Below are 25451 nucleotides of genomic sequence, written 5' to 3'. Positions count from 1 at the left end.
TGAAAAAGTACAACAACAACAAACCAAGCCTTAAATCCCATTAGGTGGGGCCAGCTACATGAATCCTTTTTTGCTAGTTTACAGTTGGAAATTTCCTCTGATAGTTTCAGGACTATTAAATCCTTATTATCTTATTCCAAGTTATTTTAGGTCTACTCCTGTCCCTTCTATTGCCCCTGATAGTAACTAGCTCACTCCTCATCCATGCACTATTTGGCCTACATTGCAGATGAGCTGCCCATCCTTTATCTTATTTTCTACAAGAGTTATGCCCAACTTATTGCGAATATGTTCCTTTAATGTTACATCACTCATCCACCATAGCATTCTCATTTCGGCTACTTTTACTTTTTGGATATGTTGTTTCTTAGTTGTTTCACATTTTGCTCTATATAGCATAGCTGGTTTTATAGTCGTCCTATAAAACTTCCCTTATAATTTTAAGAGCTACAATCATATAGCATGCCTACAGCACTTCTCCATTTTACCCAACCTACCTAACTCTCTGAGTCATTATCTTTTTGCACTATTGAGGATGAACTTATTAGGAGTATCCATGAAATGCACAATTTGACTAGCATTCATATAACAGCTTTGGAAAGAGTGCAAACATCTAGATTTAAAGCTTTAGAAGGTCTTCTATAGTGAAGCAAATCATTAATATTAACCCTATAATGAACAACATGAATCTGTGATATTAATCCTATAATGAACAGCAGAGAACTCCCTTGAACCATCCAAAACTCAGAATTCTTTGATCATCAATTCACCATGAGAAGGACTAAAAGAATCAAGCGCCCGAATAGTTGGGCAAGATTAGCTGCCTCCCTCTCAATTAAATACCTTCTGAATTAAAATTACAAGAAACAATATCCTACTCATAAGCAAGGAAAGTACATATAGGAGCATTATGGCAATTCAAAGGATGATAAAGACATAAGCAATGCCAAAAGATCCTTTTGGCCTATCACACCCTTTTGTTGGATCATTTCTTTGTTGTCAATGACCTTATGTTATAGGGTTTCAGGGAAAATGTTATAGCCATTTGCCCTCAAAAGCAATGTTATTGAAAATTAGGGTCCCAGTCCTAAATCACCCTCACACTTTGATTTACAAACCCTATCCCAACTAACCAAATGATCCCTGTTACCCTTACCTACGCCCAACAACAAAATACCTTCCATCAACTTCTCCAACTTTTGAGCAACACTCAGCTGACCTTAAAGAGGGATAGGAAATAAAGGGGAATAGAAGACAAGGACACTTGGATCAGTATAATATGCCCTCCTAATGAGAAAAAAGTTCCCCTCAGGGTTAGCACCTAAAAGTTACACCCCAAATAAGAAGAGGGATAGCTACAGAAAACCCGCATGCCAGGTCTGCAAATGTGTATAAAATCCACTGTTCTAAATTTATATCCACCAAACTACTCTTAAAAAAATAAATTTTAACCCTGACGCTTACTCAAAGACATGTAAGCATGTTAGTATATCAGCTTAAGTTGTCAGAAAGGAAAAAAAAAAAACAGTGCCATTAGGAACGTAAAATGGAAAGACAGCTAGCATACGTTGCTCATGATTTCTGGTAGTGTTCTTTCACACAATTTTATTCTTTGTATGCCCCATTAAGTGAATGGTTTCCGTAATTTGTGTTTCTTTCAATAGTTTTATTTAAAGCTGATTTAATTTATATTGTGCTGTTACATCTTGTTGATTGCTTACCTTGGGCTGCTTATTTGTTTCTGTTAGCTGTTGCTATTATGTCTGTTAATTTGTTTCCTCTTGGTATATTTCCAAAGATTTGATGTAATCCTTAGTTGAATTGCTTACATTTACTTCTTGTTATAGGCGAAGAACTCTAGTTGCTATTGGGACTCATGACTTGGATACGTTACAAGGCTCTTTCACTTATGAGGTAGGGTTTTCATCTTTATATTTTTGTGGAAATGATATTTGAAACATGCGATGTGATCTTTGCACATTATTCTTTGATATAATCTCTGAAAATAATGCTTATTTTCTTTGTATTGTGGACATATGGCATTTGATCAAGAGTGAAATGTGGAGAGTATTCTATTTAATGGGACATGATATCGACTCTTGTCTTGGTGAAAAGAAGTTGTAGCTTGCTTGTGTGGATAGAAGGCATACTTTTGTTGTTATTTGTGCTTTGTAAGTAGAAACTTCTTACCACAATATTAATTTTAAATGGTTGGACACGATCATATATGTCTAAAATGGCTCTTTTGCATTCCCATCCCTTTTAGGGAGACACTATCATTGACAAGTTTTTTGTTTTGGTGAATTGGGTAGAACATTTCCCTTAGGTTGTGCAAAAGCTTCTTCTTAGAGTGATTTCAAGCCATCATCCTATTCTTTTTGATGTTGGAGTAAAATTGTGCCCCAACCCCCTTGAGGTTTGAGAATATTTGGCTCACGATTGAAAGCTATGGGAACTAATGATTGATGGAATAGTATTTTGAGTGGAGATTCATGTAAAGCTGTGTGGTGAAATAGATTGAAATAAGAAGTTAAATAGATGGCATGTGTTTTGTGGAAGTGTTCTTAATAGGACAATTCCCACATCTTTCTTCATTCTAAAGTTGCTAGATGCTGCAGTGTAATCTGTTGGGGTAGCAAGTAAACTTGAGAAAGTTATGAGGAATTTTCATTGGTTAGGGATAAGGGAGAAAAGGGATTATTTTAGTGGCAGATCTTGGGCTTGCAGTTAGTGGGGACCGAAGCTCATGCATAATGCTTATTTATTTATTGATTTTTTAATAAGGTTTAAGTTTCTATCAACTTGTAGTCCTCAAGGCCCTAAGTACATCACAACTAGACATAGCGATGATGACTAGCTTCTTGAACTCAGCTAGGGCAAAGTAGCTCTTTTGCCCTCCTTTGAATAAAGATACGAAATAGCCTCAACGACAAAGCTTTTCTACTCTTCTCAGTTGAATGTCACCAGATCGACAAGAGGAGACTGTCGAAAATGGGGGAACAAACGGGAGTTGAGTAAAAACCCATGGTGGAGTCGGAGTTCGCATGGGGAGGCCAATCAAATGTCAAGGTGGACCACAAAACCCTATGCCAAATCACCTTTACCCCTCAACCATTCTGATCTGGGAGTTCTCTAGGAGTCACTTTTTACACATCCTGTTGAAGAGTGAGGAGTTCTCATGGATCATCGAGGCTCTGGAGGTGATTTGCGATGGTACATGATTCAAGGAGGTCTTAATCTTAGAGGTGGGGGTGCATGGGTCGCCATCGAGCTACTCAAGGTGGACCGCAAAACCCTATGCCAAATCACCTTTACCCCTCAACCATTCGGATATGGGAGTTCTCTAGGAGACACTTTTTACACATCCTGCTGAAGAGTGAGGAGTTCTTATGGATCATCGAGGCTCTGGAGGTGATTTGCGATGTTACACGATTCAAGGAGGTCTTAATCTTAGTGGTGGGGGTGCATGGGTCGCCATCGAGTTGCAACTCAATGGGAAGGGGAGACTCATACACATGGAGAAGGATACAAAAGGAGGAAAGAGCCAAGTCTTATGTATTCTTAAAGGCTAGAACAACGTCGGGTGGAGAAGCTTTTTCAAAGCTTCTAATATGACTGAACTTGTTGGTGGAGCTGCTTTCTGGTGCACAGAGTGTGGCTCTTTGAACCTCATTGGTCATGAGTTGCATTCAAAAAGTGGAGTGGGGAATTGAGGCAATTGAAGAAACAATCCTTCGTCGACGTCATCAGAATAGTGCCAGGGAGAGGGAAGAGATCGACAGAGAGAGATGATCTGGAGGTGATTTGTGTTGGTACACAATTCAAGGAGGTCTTAATCTTAGAGGTGGGGATGCATGGGTCGCCATCGAACTGCAACTCAATGGGAAAGGGAGACTCATACACATGGAGAAGGATACAAAAGGAGGAAAGAGCCAAGTCTTATGTATTCTTAAAGGCTAGAACAACGTCGGGTGGAGAAGCTTTTTCAAAGCTCTTCTAAAGTTTATGACTGAACCTGTTGGTGGAGCTGCTTTCTGGTGCACAGAGTGTGGCTCTTTGAACCTCATTGGTCACAAATTGCACTCAAAAGGTGGAGCGGGGAATTGAGGCAATTGGAGAAACAATCCTTTGTCGACGTCATCAGAATAGTGCCAGGGAGAGGGAAGAGATCGGTGGAGAGAGATGAATCTTGTGATTCCTAGGGCAGAAGGACTACTTTCATTCCTAGTTCAACTTTCAAATTTGTTTCTTATTCTAATTTAAGGTGCTAAAAGGGAAGAATGGGCTTGGCTACTGTAAGCAACCCAAAACTGTGGCAAAATGGGTCGTTAGAGAAAATACGGGAATTGGGCCCATTCCAACTCAAAAGAAAACTCCACCTCTTATTGTATTTAAGGAAGGGGGCCCGTTAATCCTAAACCCACTGAGAATTAGTTTGACATAAGGAGATAAAAGTGTTCCCCCTAATCCCCTAGTTGCTGCAGACAAGGAAGGAGATGGTTCCTCGAACAATTCTCAGAAGGACCCTCCACCTAAACACAAGGTTGGCATCTTAGATGATTGGCATTCAAATTCAGGGGAGAGGTATTTTGAAGCTAAACAGGCTGCGAAGCTCCTTCTGAAAGGTAACTTGAAGAGAGATAGTATTGACTTCCTAAGCTATTAATTTCCTAGTTAAAATGATATTTGCAACCGGTTGGAAGATGCTCCACCTAGTAGTAAGGGATCTAAGTGCAATATTGTTATAGGTTATTCTCCTTTTACACCATCTAATTATGAGGCAGCAAAAGGAGTCGGCAATGATGAAGATGAGGAAAATTCATGGTTTTAAATCACGGTTGTGGGTAACGTTGCGTGATGGTCGTGGGCGTCATGAGATGCGGGTTTTACGTAACGGGAAATGGGCTAATGACCGTGAATTTATTTTCATGCACGCACAATCATGCCAAAATTGAAGAGTAAGCATGAAATCCTTTTGTACATGATTTTTAATGAATTTTGACTGCTTTAATTCAACCTACAAATACTTTTTAATAGGTAATTTGAATTTTATATTAATTTTAATGTGCTGTTTACAAGAAAAGTCATATATATATATTTAGTTTGCACTATAATGGATAAAAAAATATAGAAATGTAATTGAAATGGAGAACCAATTGATTAGAGACATAAAATGACTAATAAGTCGATATACATGAATTTGAAAAATGATTAGTATCAATAGTTTAATAGTCAATACATGAATACAATATTACAATTTGCAATAGTACAGCTGAGTCACATTTCACCACCAAAAAGAATGATGTGGAGGTTCTTAATAGTCTCCATCTCTATTTTGAGATTGGGATTGGGAATTATCTCCCCACCCTTGCGAAAATGCATAGCTGAACAAACCCATGTTCACGTCATTTCGTTGTTGCTCCTGAAAAGCAACTGGTGGCGAAAATCCAATAGATATAGGATGTGAATAATCTTCTTCTTGACCATATCGTGAATGATATCCATAACTTGGGGCTGGGGTTGGGGTTGGGGTTGGCTATGGGTAGTGAGTAGAAGAAGACTCACTAGACCTTGATCCACTAGGATAAGGATGATATGCATGATATATCATAGTGTTGAGGTGGTGGATACACTGGATGATAACGACTATCATGAGATACATATGATTGTTATGATGAATCATCTAAATCAAAATCACCAAAACTACGAACCACACCATATGAATCTTCAGTTGAGTCATGATCTAGATGTCGGTAACATCTTCTAGTCTATGCTCTATGATTCCCACCAAGGCCACCACTAATAGCACTTCTCCTCCTAGGTTGTGAAGATTGGTACTCAAGAGGAGTATCCATATCTTAATTTTCAGTTATATCATGTAATTCATAAAGACCAGGAGGAAATGTGTCCCATACAAATGAAGTCCTCATGTCATACCCATAATCATATTTTGCACCACCACATTCACCACCATCACCCCCAGCCCCAGTACCACTACCACCATCATCTTCTCTTGGTGGGCCCAAACCAAGGTTATCATCACTTTGTGTATGTTGAGGACTTGAACTTGGATCATGCACATTTATTGGTGGTTTATCACCTCCTTTTGTAGTACCACCAACCTCTTCATCTAACCAATTTGAGTTGTCTTGACCATCAAGTAATGGTGTCTCCCTCTCCTCTAACCATGGACTCGGAGGATCATATTCTTCAAAAATATTGTCCAAGTTGATGGGGTTGAAGCTATCTTCAATTTCTTGTTGGCTCCTCCTCATTGCGTGTGTTAACTTCAACCTCATGTTGTAATGCACGAAAACAAGTTTTTGTAGTCTCATGTACTTCAATCTATTCCTTATTTTCGTGTGGATGAGGCTAAAGGTGCTCCAATTATAGTCACAGTTCAAAGTTGATGTGGTTTGACTAAGAACTGTAAATTCTATTCTCTGGAGCTCCGGAGCACATATGCCATAGTGGATCCACCATTTGGTTGCATTGAATAATTGAAGAAAAATGCCTGTCAATAATCAATATAGTGTATTTTTGAAAATTTAAAGTTGAACATAAAAATGACAAAATAGATCCATTCATTTATTATTTATCTATATTTACCATAATTTGTTTGTTTCACTACCCTTTGAGCCAATGGAGTTCCAAATGTCTCCTGTCTATCTTGATATAGCAATAGAAAAGAATGATTGTGAAGTAAAATTAATTAATTAGATATATATATATATATTATAGCAATTATTATGAAATAAAATCAATACTTACTTGATTAATAGCTCGAATTTGAGTGTTTATATTGGGTACCAACTTGGTCATCACTTTTTTAACCCCATCCATGACTTCTCTAGCAACTTTATGAGAGGGTGGCGCATCATAAAGAAATTGGGGGTTAAAATCATATCTTAAAATTAAATTCATAAACATATTAGTCAATAATAATGTTTTAATGCAAGTATGCAACTATGCAAGAACGTAACAATATAATATTTACACTTACCAGTTGCGTGCAAGCCTTGATACAATTGAAAACTCCATCGGTTATCAATTATTTTCCAATAATCTTTATAGAACCGACATTTTTTTTGAATAGCCAGTTTCACCCTATCAATTGACTCATATATGTAACCCATGGTTGGTTTTTCATTACCATCAACTAATTTAAGAACTTTCACCAAGGATTCTGCATTTTAATTATATCAGAGGCCTTTTGCCAAAATTCTTTTCCTAAGATAATCTTCTTTGCATCATATGTTGGGCCTGATTTTGCCATCCAAAACCTTGACTTTTTCCAAGCATTAGATGTGAACATTTCCCTCAATGCTTGTTTATGCCTGACAATGGTCTCCAAGGCAATAAAGGTGGTGGCAAATTGAGTGATAGCACGATGAAGCAATTCTCTATTATTTGTGAATTTTTTCATGAATTCACTGTCTATGTGTGGTTGTAAAATAAAAGAGGTTATTGTTTTTGCATCTTCTAAGACCACTTTCTTTTTACTTTTCTTACCAATGTCTTCAAGAATAATGTTTATGTAATGAGCTGCACATGCTGTTTAGTAGAGATTGGGCCTCTTTTGCATTAATAATTTCCCTTTTGCCTTTATTGTAGCTTCATTATCAGTCACTACTTGGACAATATTTTCTTCTCCAATCTCTTCAATGACCTCTTCCATTAATCTGAAATGAAATTATAGATTTAATAATTACTACTACTTAATTAAAAATATACAAGTCACCAAGTGACTCAAGTTTATAAATTTATAAAACTATTTACGTAGACAATCAAAATTAGAAAATTACCTGAAATAATATTCAGCTGTTCGGCTTGGTACATCAAAGGCATCAACTAACTTGTAGAAGATAGTGCCTCTATTGCAATAAACTAAAATTTTTATTTTGTGTTTTCTTGTGGGCCCTGACCAACCATCACATATAATGGTTACACTTCTTTCCTTCCAAATGCTAGCAAAAGAAGATATATAATTTTTCATTTCCTGATACTCTTGCTCCAAATATAGTTCAGAGACCACATAGGATGATGTGCCCTTCACCACCTTTCCAACATCTGCAGCAACATCTAGCATCGACTGCATAAATGGTGAGTCAGCTATATTTGTTGGAATTCAATTATAAATTAGGAATTTTCTCACTGTTTTTCCTAATTTACTCAAACCCTTCAAAATTTTGATATTTATTTTTGGTTGCTTGGCACTCCTTTCTAGAGTAGGATCCATCGCCCTTAATCTAGCTTTAGGGACATTGGGGTTAATCCATTGCTGCCCTCTACCTCCAGCTTCTTGAACACTATGACCGAGCTCTACCAAAACCACTGGCATTGCCACTACTAGAGCCCCTGTCCTATTCATAATAATTGCCGCTTCCACCAGTTCATGCCCTAAATATTTGCCTCTTTTCTCATTCTTGTTGTACTTGTATGTTTTCTTGTCAAGCAAATTTCATTCTTTCCTTGTCTGAATTTTCTTCATCACTCAAATTTTCAAATCTCCTCTAATTTAAGCTTCCAGTTCTTCTTGCTTTTGTTGTTTATCTTTCTTCTTCTCAGCATATTGTTGTAAATGTATCATCATTTCTTCTCTAACTTGCATGGTTACATTTGGACATGAATGACACCTGACCTTTTTTATGTGCCAAGTGTTGTTTTGATTGTGTAATTCCTCCTTTAATTATCTTTCCACGTAATTTACAGAAGACAACATGTCTACTACCTTCCACTAGAGTAGAAAAATGCCAACCAATGTCTTCACTAGGTAGCTCTTCATTTCCTTTTTTATCACGCGGCATCTTGATGCTTGCTTGGATGATTTCTATGCAAGTTAAAATAAAAAGTTATGGTCCTTATACAAGAAATTAAGAATAAAATGGTACATAATTAGCTAATTACATAACAATATAACATAAATGATGGATTAAATTTAAGACTTTAAGTTGCTAATTATTAAGTATTAAGTTATTAACTAGTAACTTAATACTTAATAACTACCAAAACAGGAAATAGGAATTGATAAAGTTAATACTAATAGATTATTATCTATTGATTCTATTATGATAATTTTTCAAATTAAATAAATTTTAGTTGATTTATATATAATACAATTATTTATATTGCAATTTATAGTTTAACAAAATAAATGTAGAATTGTAGATCTTACAATTTAATTATTTAAAAGGTAGTGTACTTGAGTCACTTGACTAATTGTGTAGGAATTAGAATATATTATAAACTGTAGATCTAATATTAAATTATTAATTGTCATGGTATTTAAAAAAATAAATATGAAGATTTATAATTTGCATTAATTTTATATTAATTAATAATTTTTTAGTTATATAATTAATTACTTACATTGTTAATTGTTACACACATAAAATAAAATATGAAAATCAGAAGATGTAATTATTAATTTAGTAATTGCTAAGTGAAGCCTTACAATCTAAATCTAATATTAAATAATAAATATGTAGATCTATAAATTCAATACTTTATACTAATTTTTTTATATTAATTAATAAATTCTACTTATGTAATTAATTATTTACAATTTTACATACATAAAATAATATAAAAGTAATTAAGTAACTAGTATGAGCATGAAACTATAAAATAAACTAAATTAGTAGGCTACTTGCAGTGTAGCACTGTAGTAGTGCTGGAGTAGGCTCTGCTACTTCAAATTAAAAGAAATAATTTTCTTAAAAAAGGAGGAGGAAGACTAGAGTCTGGAAGAAGACATACCCGGAGTCCCGACAGCAACTAAACCTATCGAATGGAGTGAGTTTAAGTTGCAAGCCTCCAAATCCTTAAATTTATTCTTGATTTCACGATTTCCTTGTAAAATCTACCCTAAATTTTAGAAAAGAAATTTTGTAGAGAAATTGTGAAAATCTCTAGAGATCGAAGAGCCGAGTCAATAGACATGTGGAGTACAGCGTCAAACAACAAATTGAAGCTGATTTTTGTTTCGAAGCTTTAGATCAGTAGATCCAAGTTGGAGGAAGGAGATGAGAGGGGAAAAAGCAGCAACACACAAATAGAGCCGGAAAAAAATGAAGCAGATTCGAGGAGATAAGGCGTCGACAGCGGTAACAGTGTGTAACGGCGGTTACTGACCATAACGTAAGTGTAACGGCCGTTACGGGCAGTTATGGTTCTGTAATGGTTGTTACAGCCGTGAATTTTACGTTTGCCGCATTAGCAGCCTGTAATGGTATCAGAGCCTCATTTTTTGTTACGTATAAGCCATTTCACTACGTAGTCGCTATTATTTAATATCATGGGAAAAGCTCTCAAAATCGGAAGATGACCTAAGCCATTTTTGTGTTGGTTGCCCAGTTGCGAGCCGATTTAGTTATGGAAGGAGAATGGGATTGGGACCAACTCTCAGAGAGAACTATTGCTAATGAGGATGCGGAGATACCAAAACAAAGCTTAATTCCCTCAGAAGATACTCATCATCTAGGAGAAGAGACTTTTTATTTGTCTTCGGACATTGAGCAAGAGGATGATGATACTATAAAGCACAACTCATACTGGAGTAAAGAATTGATTGAAAACAGGGGCCTTTGTCCCCCGTTCTTGAGCCTACCCCTGTAAAGGTGGACCTTAATGATATTCCTTCTGATGCTGGGAGGGGTATTGATGAAGAGACAACTATTCCTCTAATCCGAATTCATCCAAATCTGGAAAAAAGTATTCTTCCCTTTCCAATTCAGTCTTCTCTTTCTATTGATGCTTGATGGCACAAGGAAGGTCTTGCTAGGGGTAGTTCCTCTGTTCTTGGTTCTAGGGGCGGTGAGAGAGACTGCAAAGATCCAAAAGAACTCTTGAATGACTTGGGCTTGTGAGTCTTGTTGGAATTAAGGTAAGATTGGGATTGGGGTCCTAAACTTACGAGAGGAGAAAGAAGAAGGTTTGGAAATAATTAAAGAATCTGATTTCTTCCATTAATTATGGGGGTGGAAAGGGTATAGGGAGAGGGGCTTAACGAGTTAGGATATGAAGATTGTCAGTTGGGACATTAGGGGCCTTGGTGACGTTAGGAAGAGATGTTTGGTTAGGGAGTTTTTGCTTAGGAGTTCTCCTAATATTGATTATATTTAGGAGATGAAGCTTGATCAATTGATGAGGAGGTTGTTAGGGGGGCATTCTTGTGTTGTGGGACACCTGTATCATTGCCAAAGTGGACAGCCTAGTGGGTTTCTATTCTCTTTCTGTCTTGTCAGAGGTGAGAGACCGGGGTCAATGGTGGGATTCTTCAAATTATGATCTTTCTAGGCCTACTCTATGGAGCTCCTTCTGGGATGTGCTTTATTCTTTTCCTGGATTTTTCTCCCCTGAGTGGATTGTTGGGGACGACTTCAATGCGGTGAGGTTTCCTTGGGAAAAGAAAAAGGGGGGGGGGGGGGGGAGGGCTATGCTGAAATTTGATTTATTTATTAGGGAGAGTGTCTTGAGGAATATTCCTTTGAGTAATGTGAAATTTTCATGGTTGGTGGGAGGGGCTTGGGTTGTGGCCAATAGACTTGATAAGTTCCTATTCTCTAGTGAGTGGGAGGATGAGTTTCCTAATCTTTCTTAGGCCACTCTTCCTATAGCCACCTTTGACCACTTTCCTATTCTGTTGGAATCTAGGAAGGTGTCTTGGGGTCCTACACCCTTTAGGTTTGAAAATATGTGTCTTGAACATGAAACATTTTAGTCTTTGGTGAGGGAGTTTTGGAGTGAGGATGTGGATAAGGGTTGGAAAGGTTTTATATTAATGAAGAAATTGAAGAGGGTGGAACAAAAATTGGAAGAGTGGAATTGGGAGGTGTTAAGAGACATTAGACTAAAAAAAAATTGTATTTTAGGTGAATTGGCTGAATTAGATGGTAGGAAAGAAGTTACTATTCTCATATGAGGAGGAGCTAAAAAAAAAATATCATTTAAGAACGAATTGGAAGAGGTGATTCTTAAGGAAATGAGAAGCTGGAGGTAGAAGACGAAGTTTAAATGGGTTAGAGAAGGTGATTGTATTTCTAGACTTTTTCATAGGATAGTAACTAGGAAAATGAGGACAATTTTGATTAGGGAGCTGGAGTTGGATAAGGGGGATAATATCTTGAATAATGGTAGGGTAGCCTCAGGGATCACTGATTTTTTTACTATAATTTGCTTTCTAAGGAAGACAAATATAGACTGATGGTGGAAGGTTTAGAGTGGGACCCTTTGCCTGATGATAAGATAGCTTGGCTAGAGAGACCTTTCGAGGAAGAGCCATCTTTGCAATGGAGAGGGATAAAGCTCTAGGGCGGGATGGTTTTAATTTGGCTTTTTGAAGTCTTTGAGGATATTAGGAGAAGGAAGAAGAAGGAGGTTATTTTTAAGTGGGATTTTGAGAAAGCCTATGATAGGGTGAGTTGGAACTTCTTGGATAATATTTTTATGAAGAAGGGTTTTGGAGAGAGATTGCAAAGTTGGATGAAAGGTTGTATGCCTAATGTGTTTTATTTGGTGTTAGTGAACAGGGCCTATATCTTGGTTTAGGGCTACGAGGGGGATTAGACAAGGAGACCCTCTTTTCCCCTTTTTTGTTCATTTTAGTGGAGGAAACCTTGAGTAGGATGGTTGATAGAGTTGTGGTTAAAGTTTTAGTGAAAGGCTTGTGAGTGGGAGGGGGGAGGTAATGGTTTTGCATCTTCAGTTTGCTGACGATACTATCTTATTCTTAGAGGATCGTAGGTTTTTTTGAATATTTTGGGGCTTTTCCATATATTCGACAATCGAAACGGTTTCGAGGCTTATGATCAATTTGTGGAAGAGCAGTATCGTGCAATTAATATGTCGGCAGAGCATATTAGGGAGTTATCCTCGGAGGTAGGGTGCGTTGCTTTGGATCAGCATTATCTTATTTAGGAGTTCCTTTTGGGGGGTGATCCCAGATTCGCTAGTTTTTGGGACCTGGTTGTTGAAAGAATGTCTAAGCAAATAGATGGTTGGAAGGGTGCTTTCATTCAAGCTTGTTTTTCTACTATCTTGCTGTATGTTCTTTTTTTATTTTCAAAATTCTTGCAGTGGGTGGCTAGTAGGATTGAGGGAATCATGAGAGATTTCCTTTGGTCAGGGGTAGGGGGTGTTAAGGATCATTTGGTGAGGCGGGAGGTGGTTTGTAGGTCTAAATGGGAGGGTGGCTTGGGTTTTGGTAATTTTGTATGGGAAAACACCACTCTCTTGGCCAAATGGCTCTAGCACTTCCCTTTAGAGGTTTCTTCCCCATGGCATAAAGTTATAAAAAGCAAATTTGGACTTGATGGGAATGGGTTGGGTACTAATTAGGGTCTTAGATGTTCTTGGGAAAGTCCGTGGAAAGCCATCTTTTAGATTTATTCCCTCTTTATTCCTTATACTAAATTTCTATTGGGTAGGGGTTGCAATATTTGCTTTTGGAAAGACTTTTGGTTTGGTAATGTCATTTTGTCCACCTATTTTCCTTGCCTATTTCGTTTGTGCTCAAGACAAGATGGATCTATTTCTTCTTTTATTGTGGAGCAAGGTGCTCCTTTGCCCTCCTTGGGATTTTCACTTTAGGATTCCATTGAATGATAGGGAGATGGAGGAGTTACCCTCCTTGTTAGTCTTGTTGAATGATTGTCGAGTATCTTTGGAAGCAGATAGCTGCTCTTGGCCTTTGGATCCCTTGGGGTTTTATTCCTACAGATCTTTTTGTGAGTTCTTGACTGGCCCTGGTTTTTTTTTTTTCTCTCTCTATAAATCTATTCAGAAGGCCATAGTCCCCCCCTAAAATTGAAGCTTTTCTTTGGCTGGTTGTGCTTAATAGGATCAACACCAATAACACAAATTAGAAGATCGTTAAGGGCTCTCCTTTAAAATGTATGTGTGCTTTGTTTTAATTGCTTTGAAACTGCTCCACATCTTTTCTTGCATTGTGACTTTGCTTGGAGGATTTCGCACAAGGTATTTAGGAATCATGTGGAACCACTTACACAGTATTTTTTTTTTTGAGAAAGTGCTGAATTGAGTAAGTGTTGATAATAAGTGTTGAACTAAAAAAGTGTTGAAAGTTGTAAGTGGTGTTTGGTTGTATTTAAAATAAGTAATATTTGGATACTTACTTTTATTATAGGATGCTACATGATTATTTTTAAATCTATTTTAAATTAAAAAATTCATATTTTATAATTAACGATTTCATTAATAATTATTTTAATTAGCATTTAAATATTTTCTGTTAATAAAATAATATATTACTACTATTTTTAATTAACAATAATCTTGTTATTAATGTATATATAACATATGACTACTATATTAATTTATGATAAAAATAATATTATTAATTAAATTAAAAATTTTAATTTATTTAATGTTAAGTTAAATTAATAGATGCGTTTTCTTTGTGGGATTATTTTTTATGTATTTTAAATAAAAATGTTAATTAATTATTATATTAACTTTTCCAATTAAAATTTAAATATTATTTATTAATTAAAACAATATAATATTATTTTTTAATTAAAAATAATTTTGTTGTTAATGTATATTCATAAATATGATTATCACATCAATTTATGTTGAAAATAGTGTTAATAATTAAATTAAAAAATTTAATTTATTTAATGTTAATTTAAATTTATAGATTGTTCTTTTTATTCTTTCCAAAATTGAATTTATATTTCATTAATAATTAATATGTCATAATACGTAATAAAATAATCTATGGTTATTTTATAATATAATTTTAATTAAAAATTTAATTAATGATTATGTTGATTTTTATTTTTAATATAATCTCGTTCTTAGTATATATTTATAACATATGATTATCATATTAATTTATGTTAAAATAATATTATTAATTAAATTAGTATTTTTAATTTGTAATTATTAATTTAAATTAATAAATGATTCTTCTCCATTCTAGAATTGAATTATATTTCATCAATAGTTAATATTTTGTAATACATAATAAAAATAATACATGATTATCTTATAATGTATATATTTTAAATTACAAAATAGCCATTGAAATTTCTTATATTTATGAAACTGACCCTGCTTATGAAAGTGCCACTTATTTGTGGCCAAAAGACTCTTTCATTGCCTCTCAAAATTTACTTACTAAGTTCTAAAAAAATTGGTTTCGACAAAGCACTTTTTGCAATAAGTACTTGTTACAGTACAAGCCAAACACCATTATAAAAGTGCTTATTTTAAGTGATAAGTGCTATAAGAACTTTTTAAAAGTGCTCTGAAATAGAGGCTTAATTACTTTGGGGAATGTTGGGCTTGTCCATGGACAGTGGAGGAGTTTTTGGCAATCCATTTAGTCGGTTTTGGCTGCAAAAAGGAAGGTAAAGAGTTATGGAATTGTGTCCTATTTGCTATGTTTGGTGTTTTGTTTGGGAGAAGATTCACCATTTGGCTTCTCTTTGGTGTGTGGATAATGGGAACTTTGGAGGCACGTGCTTTTTGGATAGTCAGCGTGATTGGATTTCCTTGTTGAATTAATAGCGCATGTTGATTATTTTGGGCCGTTTCTAGTGCCTTTTTGTGGTTTTCCCTTTTTTCTATTTTTGGGCTAACCCAGAGTTTTGAAAGGTTCTTATTCCTCCGTTTGTACATTCCTATTCTATCAATGAATTTTTTTTTTTTTTTTATAAAAAAAAAGTTCTCTGCAATTATTGCTCTTCTAAAAAATTGGTTTTACAATTATGCATTCATAATCACAAAGTAATATATTATTATCACTTTAAAAGAAATGTTACGTGTTCAATATGGCAAGAATAGTAGTTTAGGATTTGCCTCAAATTAGGGCTTGTAATATAATAAAAGTTTTACAAAATTTTTTGGGTAATATTGAGAAGAATCCAAGAATTTAGTTCCAAATAAGGAGTATAGCAAATATGAAATCAATATGGCAAGAATAACAATTTAGGTTTCACCTTAAATTAGGGCTCATAACAAAATAACTCAAATTGAAGCAATCCGAATAATCTTGTTTATTCGGACTTAGCCCCATGCTGAGTGGGTGAAATCCCAAAAAAGCTTGCTGGTCTAAGCCTATTACATAAATGTAATATATGGATATGGGGATTTTTTTCAATGCAAAAACCTACTAAGAAGTACTTAATTAATTCCATGTTCTAAATTTTCAAAACATGAAATTTAAAAATTCAACACTTAAATAATTCAATTAACCAAAATAATTATGGGACGCATTCAACAATAAAAAAATTGAGGCAGGTGTCGTCTGCAGCGATGTCTGTGCTGCCATTGACACCTACCTCAGCTCCACCTCCACCCCTCCCAGGCCAAGGTGGAGCTATGGTGATCCATCACCACCAGACAAACAACCCGTCTTACTCTCATGATAGATTGTGAAAGCCATTTGCAAAAGGGTGTATACAATTCCAATTACAATTGCTGTCACCACAGACCTGTGCTGCATGCATCTAGAAATTGTCACACTCACTAAAATGTAGCTGATTAATTACCAGAAAATTCATTAATAAAACAAGAATGTTTATGAGTTGATCTAGCATTCAAGCTTAATTAACTTGACTACCTCAGCTCTGATTCGGTGGGGATGAACAAGAACATCAAGTTGTCTTATTGCGGGTTTGAGGCGTTCAAGGTGTTGGCCAGCAATTGGATTGGCATTAACAGCCCTTGAAACAGACTGCACTATAAGCCAAAGTGAAGCCAAACATCGTATCCTGTCCCAAAGAAGCCCCATTGATAATCTCTTCCCCACCAAACTCCTGATAGTATCGCACATATAGCACACTCCCACAGCCTCTTAAAACATCTCTACCCTTCCCAAAACCAGTATAAGCCTCCACAATTTTGGTAAACCTCATCTTTGCCAAGAATTCCAACAAAATTTATTCCACAAGCCCCAAGCAAATAAATAGTTGTAGAGACAAATGGAGACATACTTAGAGCTATTCACACACATAAACGCCAACAAAATGTCTTCCTCAGGCCCCAAGCAAATAAATATTGAAGAGACAAAGGAGACACATCCTCAGAGCTATTTCCATGCATAATACATATATCAGCAGACAATGATTTGGAAGGCCACCTACTGTGCAGCAGATTGTTGGTGTTGACTCCATTTAGCCACCAGCCAAATGCATGCCTTTATATTATATGGTGCTTTAGTCTCTCACACACCCCAATCGAGAGGAAGTACCACATGAGCCTGAATCAGGTGACAAAAATAAGGATTTACAAGAATAATCCCTTGATGAATCCGAAGACCAGAAGTTACCATCATTCCTAATGGAAGAGAAATCTATAACAATTATCATGATATTGTTATTAAAGAAATAAATAATAATTATGGTGTTAAGAAGTATTGCATGGTCCAATTTTTGAGAGTATAACTTCTTTCCATATTTTAAAAATATTTTTAAATAATGTTCCATAATTAAATTAACTGGATGCTAACTATATGGGAAATAACATTACCTCTAATCTCTAGGATGTCTAACTAGGTGGCTTCATTTAAAGTCACATTTTCAATCATGTAAAACACTAATTCATGGCATAGAAAAATTATCATAACAAATACGTTAAATTATAGATATTGTAATATGGTTCATATGATTAGATTGATACTGTATTTGCAGTTTATATAAGAACTTTTTTTTTTTAATTTATTAAAATATTTAGATTACTTTTTGTGATTGGTGTTAAAATATTTAGATTATAAGTGAGAATAAATAATATTCCTGTGCATTGCATGGGACTGTGCTAGTATTTTGACTGTTATAGAAATGAAGAATTCTGGCTTAGTCTAATGTGGATGGGAGCAGTCAGCAATGAATTCTAAAAGAGAGTTTGCACGGGAGATTTGGATTCTTAGTGAGACATTTAGAATGCAAGATGCTCGAACACTCCTCTCCTTCCCTTTGGAATGTTGCTGATTTCCTGCCATTAGAATATGAAGATCTACAGAACACCTGAAGCAGTCTTGGATGATAAGAATCCAGCTTTCAAAATTCCTTTGAAGCCTGTCACAGAAACAGATGCTGCTCTTAATTGCTATCTGAAAAATGCTCTTGCCCAGAATAAGATGCTAAAAACCCCATCCAAGACACGGAAGAAAAACACTGAAAAGGGGGGATCAGAGTATAAACTTATACATTAGTATATTTCTTGTTTCCATGGACTGTTTAGTGATATTTCTGTAAATTTTAAGATGTAACTCTGCATATCAGCTTTTCAGTGTCCAATGGGTTGTTGGGTTTGCTCTGTGGATGGCCAATTTTAGAAGTGAACAATGATGTATAACTGCATTATACTTGCATGTATATTTTTTGACCCTTCTTTTCAATTCACTTTTACAGGCATTGCCACCTTCAGAGATCAATTTTGTGCCCCTGAAACAGGTAAATGGAAACTATTTTGGTTCAATATTCAATAGACAAATATTCAGAATTAAAGAGAACTGGAACTATGATCATGTGAGTGATGTGTTGTCGATAATGACTTTTTGAAGGGGAAATGCCAACAGGAGCCCAAGAGCAAAAGCTTGGAAGGCTTTTTTTTTTTAATTTTCTGCTGCTAGTTATTTTTGTTTCCCTTTGCCCTTTCATTTGCAATATTGTGCTTCTGAACTAGGCATGTAATTTTTTAGTATATTTAGCTCTTCTTTGTCAGTAGAACGCCTTCATTGTAGATTCATGGTGTCTTTAACAGCATAAAACTGTATGCCACTTGGTAGCAGTTCAACTGTCTACTTTGCCATGCAAAAATTTCCGCTTCCATAGTTTTTTTTTTTTTTTTTGAAATTTCAATAAATTATTTAAATTCCATTTTCGTTCTACTGCCCTCATCCTTAATTCTTTTTAATATATGAATTTTTATTTTTAAACTTCAAGTACATGGCTGAAATTGACTCCTATTTAATATGGTGGTTAAATTCAGGCAAAAAGCTTCAGAGCTGATGAACTGATGGAGTTTTACAAAGTGAGTCCATCTATGACAACTTAACTGGTGTATGTGTTTCAGTGCTGGTGTTTAATAATGGCTTTTCCATCATTTGCCATTGTGATTTGGTGGTTCCCCTGTGCATGATTCTACTTTTGTTTTCCAGAGCTTATAATCTTATAGTATATTTTATTCTTCTTTAACGCTTCAATGCATTATGTTGATCTAGATTTTACCTTTAATATTTTGGCAGTCGGATTTAAAACTGAAGAAGTTCTTGCACATAATTGAGAACTCTCCTGTGTTTCCTGTTTTACTTGATCGAAATAGGTATGACAGTTTCTCTTTCCTTTTCCTTGCATGCTGCTTATTTTTAAGATCATTGTTTGTGGATCCCAATACTAACCCTGTATTGCAATCAGGGGCTGCTCCTGGTGTCTCTAGTAACAATCAATGTTTTGAAAGTCAGAGCAGACAGTGAACTGGCTGCCCAACCAATTCCCAGGTTGACTGGTCTGATTGATCCAGGCCAATTGGGTGACATCAGCATGACAGCATAGTTGCATTTTTATTTTGAAAAATTCAAAAAATATGGAAAAAATAGATAAATCAACAAATTACTAAGAAGTTGGGAAAAATAGATGGATTATTCTAGCCTACTACATGATTGATGCTCGCAATTTGCGTGCAAATCAAATTACTAAACACGTCTTAAAAGTTAAAACAAATAAAACATGATCCGACATTTTCAAATTTATATAACCTATCAAAGATAGTGTTGCAAAGTAAAAAGGCAGACTTCCAAATCCAAATTAACACACACCATCACACCATCCATTGTCATTACAAACACATCCCAAACGTGACATGTATACATCATAATTAACAACCCTAGGTTCCAAACTAAAGTAAAACATAACAATCCAAATTTAAGACTCATGGATTCAGCCTATCTTCATCGGCATCATTGCGACTGTTTCTCTCTCCACTACTAAAAGATGCCAAATCAACCTCTTTCTCAAGCATTGCGAAAACATCTTCATTATCCACGCAATAAAATGACTGTAAATTGATATACTAATATTATATGCACATACACATGAAAATAAACGTATTGCCGTAAATATAATTACTAAGGAACTAGTTTTTATCAAACTAATCTTTACTCCTTTAAGTGTGTGAGAACATGATCTCCAATTTTTGGTTGTTCTTCCTCAAGTATACTTCTAACTCATTATAATCAAGCTCCCCCTTCCAATTCTTCCCTTACCACCCAGAACTTCGTTTTGTCAATTGATTCATAATGAATGGGATATTAATGTCACAATTCAAATTTAAGCCTAAAAATACAATTAACTATTAAGTATGAATTAATGTCATTAGCAAGAATAAAGAAAGCCTTCAATCAAATAGATAATGATAGGAATCTAATAAGAAGAAATTTTTTTTTTTAATATAGATATATTTTTTTTGGATAAGAAATAAAACTAGTTTGCAATCGGAAGTTATAATTAACATGTACAAAGTCGTTGCCCTCAAATTACGCTCACTTCCCAAATAAGCAGTTTTACAAGAATTTCCAATGGACAACATTTGCAAATTTGGGAAATGGTTTTAAATAGTAGCGGGTATCGCAGCATAACTTTAATGGGTTTTAGCTGGAATCAGGAGTAGTGGATGCTACATAATGGGAAGCGAGTGTAACGGTTGTGAAATTTTTTTCAAGCATACAATCTTGTGTATATTGGTTTATTTGCATGTTTCAAGCTCTGAACCCTTCTTAAAAAGAGTTCTAATGCATTTTTATCCTATAGCTCAACTCCCTAATGTTGTTTAGTAAGGGAGCATTTGTTTTAAATTGCTATTGACAGAAAAATTATAAATTTTTTCCCTAGAAGATGTCCATTCCCAAATTTTGATCTGTCTTCATTTTAATTTTGGAAAAGCTTTCCCACCTACTCAGTCCAAATAAGTTGCACTCCTTTTCTGTGTGGGGTAGTTAACAGCACAGCAATGCAGAAAAATTCTCAGCCGACTATATCTAGCTAATCCTGCAGAAATCCTGATCTTTGAAATTATTCTCGATACTTTCCCAGTTTAATGCTGCTTCAACTTTTATTGGTTGGACTCACTAATGTTCCTGCTTTCAATATTTTGGTCCAGAAATTCACCTTTGTAATGCCGCTTTCACATTTCAATCTCTAAGGAGTAAGCACATTATATGTGGTCCTGAAATATTTGCAATACAATCCTTAAGTGCTCTGCATGCTCTATCTCTGGATTAAATCGACATATCCTCAATAAAAACAATTACGAACTGATCCAAAAAAAGTTGAGTATTCTGTCCAGTCAGTCCATAAAGGCTACAGGGCATTGATTGGTCCTAATGGCATAACCAAATACTAGTAAGGTCCATAATGCTTACTAAAACTAGTCTTTGGCCTATCTGACTCCCAGATGCACAACTGATGATATCCAGATCAGTGATTAATCTTAGATAACTGTTCTGATTACATATGGGATCAAATAATTCATGAGTCCTAGACAAAGGATATATATTTTTTATACTTGGTTCAGTTTCTTGAAATCCACAGATAATTTTGGAGAACCTACTTACTTTTTAGCAAATAATGCAGGTGCTCCCTATGTTGAAGTACTTGTCATCATGAAACCCAAATCTAGCAGCTCCTCTAAATATGCTGGAGCCATACAATATAGAGTAATAAATATCAGTGCTGTACCTGGAAGGAGATCAATCACAGAACTCTTTTTTTTGAGGTGGTGATAATCAAGGTAGTTCATCTGGGAAAGCGCCAGGAAAATCATCAATATTTGGGATTTCAGCAGTCTCTGTGGACCTTCCACTACTATACAAACCTGATTAATAACTTAGTAAGTAAAATGACTTCCATTTCTACAGCAAGAGCTCAATAATGTGATGCAGCGGAGCTCATGGAATTACAACCAAGAGAGAATGTGGGAGAGAGTAGAGGATAGGGAAGAAGGAAGAAGCAAAAGAAGGAGATAATATGGGGGAAATCAGTCACTTTCAATTCAAATTCATCAAAAACAAACTTCTACATGACCTGCATGCCCTATTTGTAAGAAAGCCTAAAATACATGAAATTACACACATATCCCTAAGATACATTAAATTATAAAGGAATCCCTAAAAAGACACAAATATTACAAATGAACCCCGAAATAAACATGAGCCTAGTTAATTACTCTTGGACCTATTGGCTGAAAAATCTAATAATTCCTCAATCCAATTCTCCGTAATCAGCCTCCAATGATGGTCCATCCATCCATTGTCATGCTTCTTGTTTTGCATCAAATCTCCCCCAGCTGCAAAAAAAATTGGCCTCCAATTTTGAAATGTTGGAGGATCAATTGCTTAGAGAACTCACCAAATGCAGCAAAGTCTGATTCTTATTGCTGGCAGTGACAAATTGACTCTCCAAAGTGCTGATGGAAAACCAGTAGTCCAATCCCTATCTTTTCATATAAAAATGTCGTGCTTCCTCGCAAAATATCAAGTCCAAAATCAAAATGTCGCACATCACATCAAAATATGAGGACAAAAACCCAAAATATTGTGGCTGGAACCAATTTATTGTGAGTCTAGAAGTCGCAGGGGTTTCTGGGAGTTCTCCACATGCATGTTGCCGGTGCATGGGGTGCATGTGCCACCAGTGATGTCCTCCAGTGATGAAATTTTGGGCTGTGGTAGATTGAGGGGTGGTTAGTCCAGTGGTGGTGGCACTGTGAAGAAATAATTGCAGGAAGTTTAGGGATTTTGAAGGGGCTATGGCTGGGTAATGTTTCTCCAGTGCATGAGACCACATGGCTTGTTGGAAGGTGATGAAATTTTGGGTAAGGGCCTCTTGGAGGCATAGTTTTCAAATTAAGATTTGGATTGTGAATCGAAATTCCAATTTTGGGAATCGAGACTCAAGGATCAAATCGTACCGAATCGTAAGAGAAAGAGAAAGAGTCAAGAAATATTAGTAAAACTATGAACTTTATGCTATTTAAGGGAAGTGATCAAGAGAAAATAATAAAAAAATTGAATTTTGATGTTTATCAACAAACAAAAAATAATAATATTTCATGTGTATTCTTTCATAGACTAAATAGAAAAAATATGATAATAATTGAACAAAATACCACAAAACAACTCTTGAATCTTAACACAATGAAACATGAGTGCCGCCTCAGCCAATGAGTGTTCTTTCCCTTCTTCTTAATAGCATAATAGTACACTCCTAGGGTGAAGAATGGTTTTGTGAAGGCAACCTAAGATGTGAAGTTCGATATCTTCTCTTTTTTAGTACAAAACAAACTTAGACAAGGAGTGGAAGGTAATCGTGTAAAAACAGAAGCAAAAAAAAAGTTAACTAGTCGGGTTTGTCAGGATATGATAGATCTAGAATTGTGTGAATTGATTGGTTTAGATCAATTTGTTAGATTCACAAGGTGAATCGATAGAATGGCAATGATTCAGTAGTTTTTAGATTCGCTAGTAAGATTCGAATCGATTTCATGTGGAGTTGATACGAATCGTATGAATTGAATCGAGATTCGTAAGTTTCTAACAACTATGCTTGGAGGTTTCTGTTTTATTTGGTTATGGTGGTGTTGTGAAAGGGTGACTGAAAATGGAATTCGAAAATGAAGGGCACGGCTGTAATTTCTGGAGATTGCAAGTTTTTATTTTTTGATTGAAATTCCAGGGTAGAATGGATGAGTGAAGGGGCTGAAATCTGGGGTTGGTATTTAAATTTGTGGACGGTTTCAAGATGGGAGATTGATAGAGAGAGAATGATGAATAGAGAAAATTGAAGATGTGAGAACAAGAGAAGAAATTGCAGAATTCCATAGTTGCAGAATGTTAGAGAGAGAGAAATAAAAGAGATTAGGGAGAGAAAACAAGGAATAAGAGAGAGAAGAAGAGAATTATGGGAGAAAATTAGAAAGAATAAGAGCAGAGGAGTAAGACAGAGACTGCAGGACAGAAATTAGAACAATAGATCAAAAGATTAGATTCAGTGAGAAAGTAGAAGAAGAACAGGGGAGAGAAGAAAGGGGGAGGAAGAACAGGAAAACAGAAAAAGAACCGAGAGGGAAGATCAGAAGATCAGAAATAGACAGAGACAGAGACTGAAGAAGAGAGGAAAAATAGGGGTAGTGAAAATGAAAGAATGCTGTGATCAAGGTTGGGCTCTGGTACCAAATGACGCAGAACAGCAACATGAAATTACAGCCAAGAGAGAATGTGCGAGAGATAGAGGGGATGGGAAGGAGGAGGAGGAGGAGGAGGAGACACAATGGGGGAAATCACACTTCATTTTGAGTTCAAATTCATCAAAACTAACTCTTAGATGGTTTTCACACCCTATTTGTAAGATTGCCTAAAATGCAAGAAATTACTCATATATTACCTATATACAAAGATACATGAAATTACAGAATAACCCCTAAAACAGAATATTACAAATGAACGTCCAAATAAACATAAGCCTAATTAATTACTCCTAAATCTACTGGGCTGAAATCCAATAATTCCTAAACCAATTCTCCTTAATCATCTTCCGATGAGAGTTCATCCATTGCCCTGCTTCTTGTCCTACATCATGCTGATTCTGCAGGCAACATGCAATAGGCATCTTGAAACCACAATACTCTATTGTATGGCATATGAAGAAATACCTTCCATTGACCTTCTACTACCCTGTAGATAAAGAGCTAAACATCGTTTTCTCAATCCACGTACCTGGACAAATATCCCAAGACAACTTAACTTGTAGCGTCATGGAGGTACCTTGAAATCACAATGCATTACTCAACCTATGAAGTAGCATTCTCATCTTAACACAATCAACAATTGTCAGATGCTGTTCACAATCACAATGCACTATTCAATATCCATGGGGAAGTTAAATTGCAAAAGGGAATTATTTAATTTCTTAGATTGGAGAGCTTGTAACAAGAGGGGGCAAATTGATCAGTGTATTTCAGCTGGTGAACTATTATTCAAGATCATGTAGACTAACTACAGTTAGAGAAGAAGGGTGTGGCATCACAAGCTGGTTACCAGTATCCTGATATCTCTAGATGTGTGTGTGCATTTGCTCTTTGTTACTAATAACCTGACGTATATCTAGATCTGATAGCTATGCACGTATATCTCTGTGTGTGTGTGTGAAGAGATATTCCGTGTACTTGTGTAAGTATTTGATGAGTTTATGTGCTGGTTTTTGTGGAAATTTCTCACTTGTGTCCATGTCAAATTTGCATTGCCACTATATTTTCATACCGGATGTTTGTTTCTGCAGAACTGTTTTATCTTTGCCTCCTATTATTAATGGAGCACATTCAGCAATCACTCTAAATACAAAGAATGTGTTCATTGAATGCACAGCCACTGATTTGACAAAGGCCAAGATTGTTTTGAACACAATGGTAAGAAATTGATAAGCTTTGATTGC

At 35.6% G+C, this 25451-nt stretch overlaps 1 protein-coding gene across 1 annotated transcript in view; it reads left to right on the top strand.

Moving 5' to 3' along the window:
- LOC131164838 (phenylalanine--tRNA ligase beta subunit, cytoplasmic-like) overlaps window positions 1-25451 on the top strand; it is a 99009-nt gene that overhangs the window by 13343 nt on the left and 60215 nt on the right. Inside the window, exons 6-10 of the mRNA XM_058122348.1 lie at window positions 1848-1914; window positions 18378-18419; window positions 18958-18999; window positions 19214-19290; window positions 25299-25425. Coding sequence (XP_057978331.1) covers window positions 1848-1914; window positions 18378-18419; window positions 18958-18999; window positions 19214-19290; window positions 25299-25425 — 355 coding nt within the window. The remainder of the gene's footprint in view (window positions 1-1847; window positions 1915-18377; window positions 18420-18957; window positions 19000-19213; window positions 19291-25298; window positions 25426-25451) is intronic.

The sequence above is a fragment of the Malania oleifera genome, chromosome 9 (assembly GCF_029873635.1).
Source record: "Malania oleifera isolate guangnan ecotype guangnan chromosome 9, ASM2987363v1, whole genome shotgun sequence".
NCBI classification, from domain to species: Eukaryota; Viridiplantae; Streptophyta; class Magnoliopsida; order Santalales; family Ximeniaceae; genus Malania; species Malania oleifera.
This window is presented reverse-complemented; position numbering and strand designations above follow the sequence as displayed.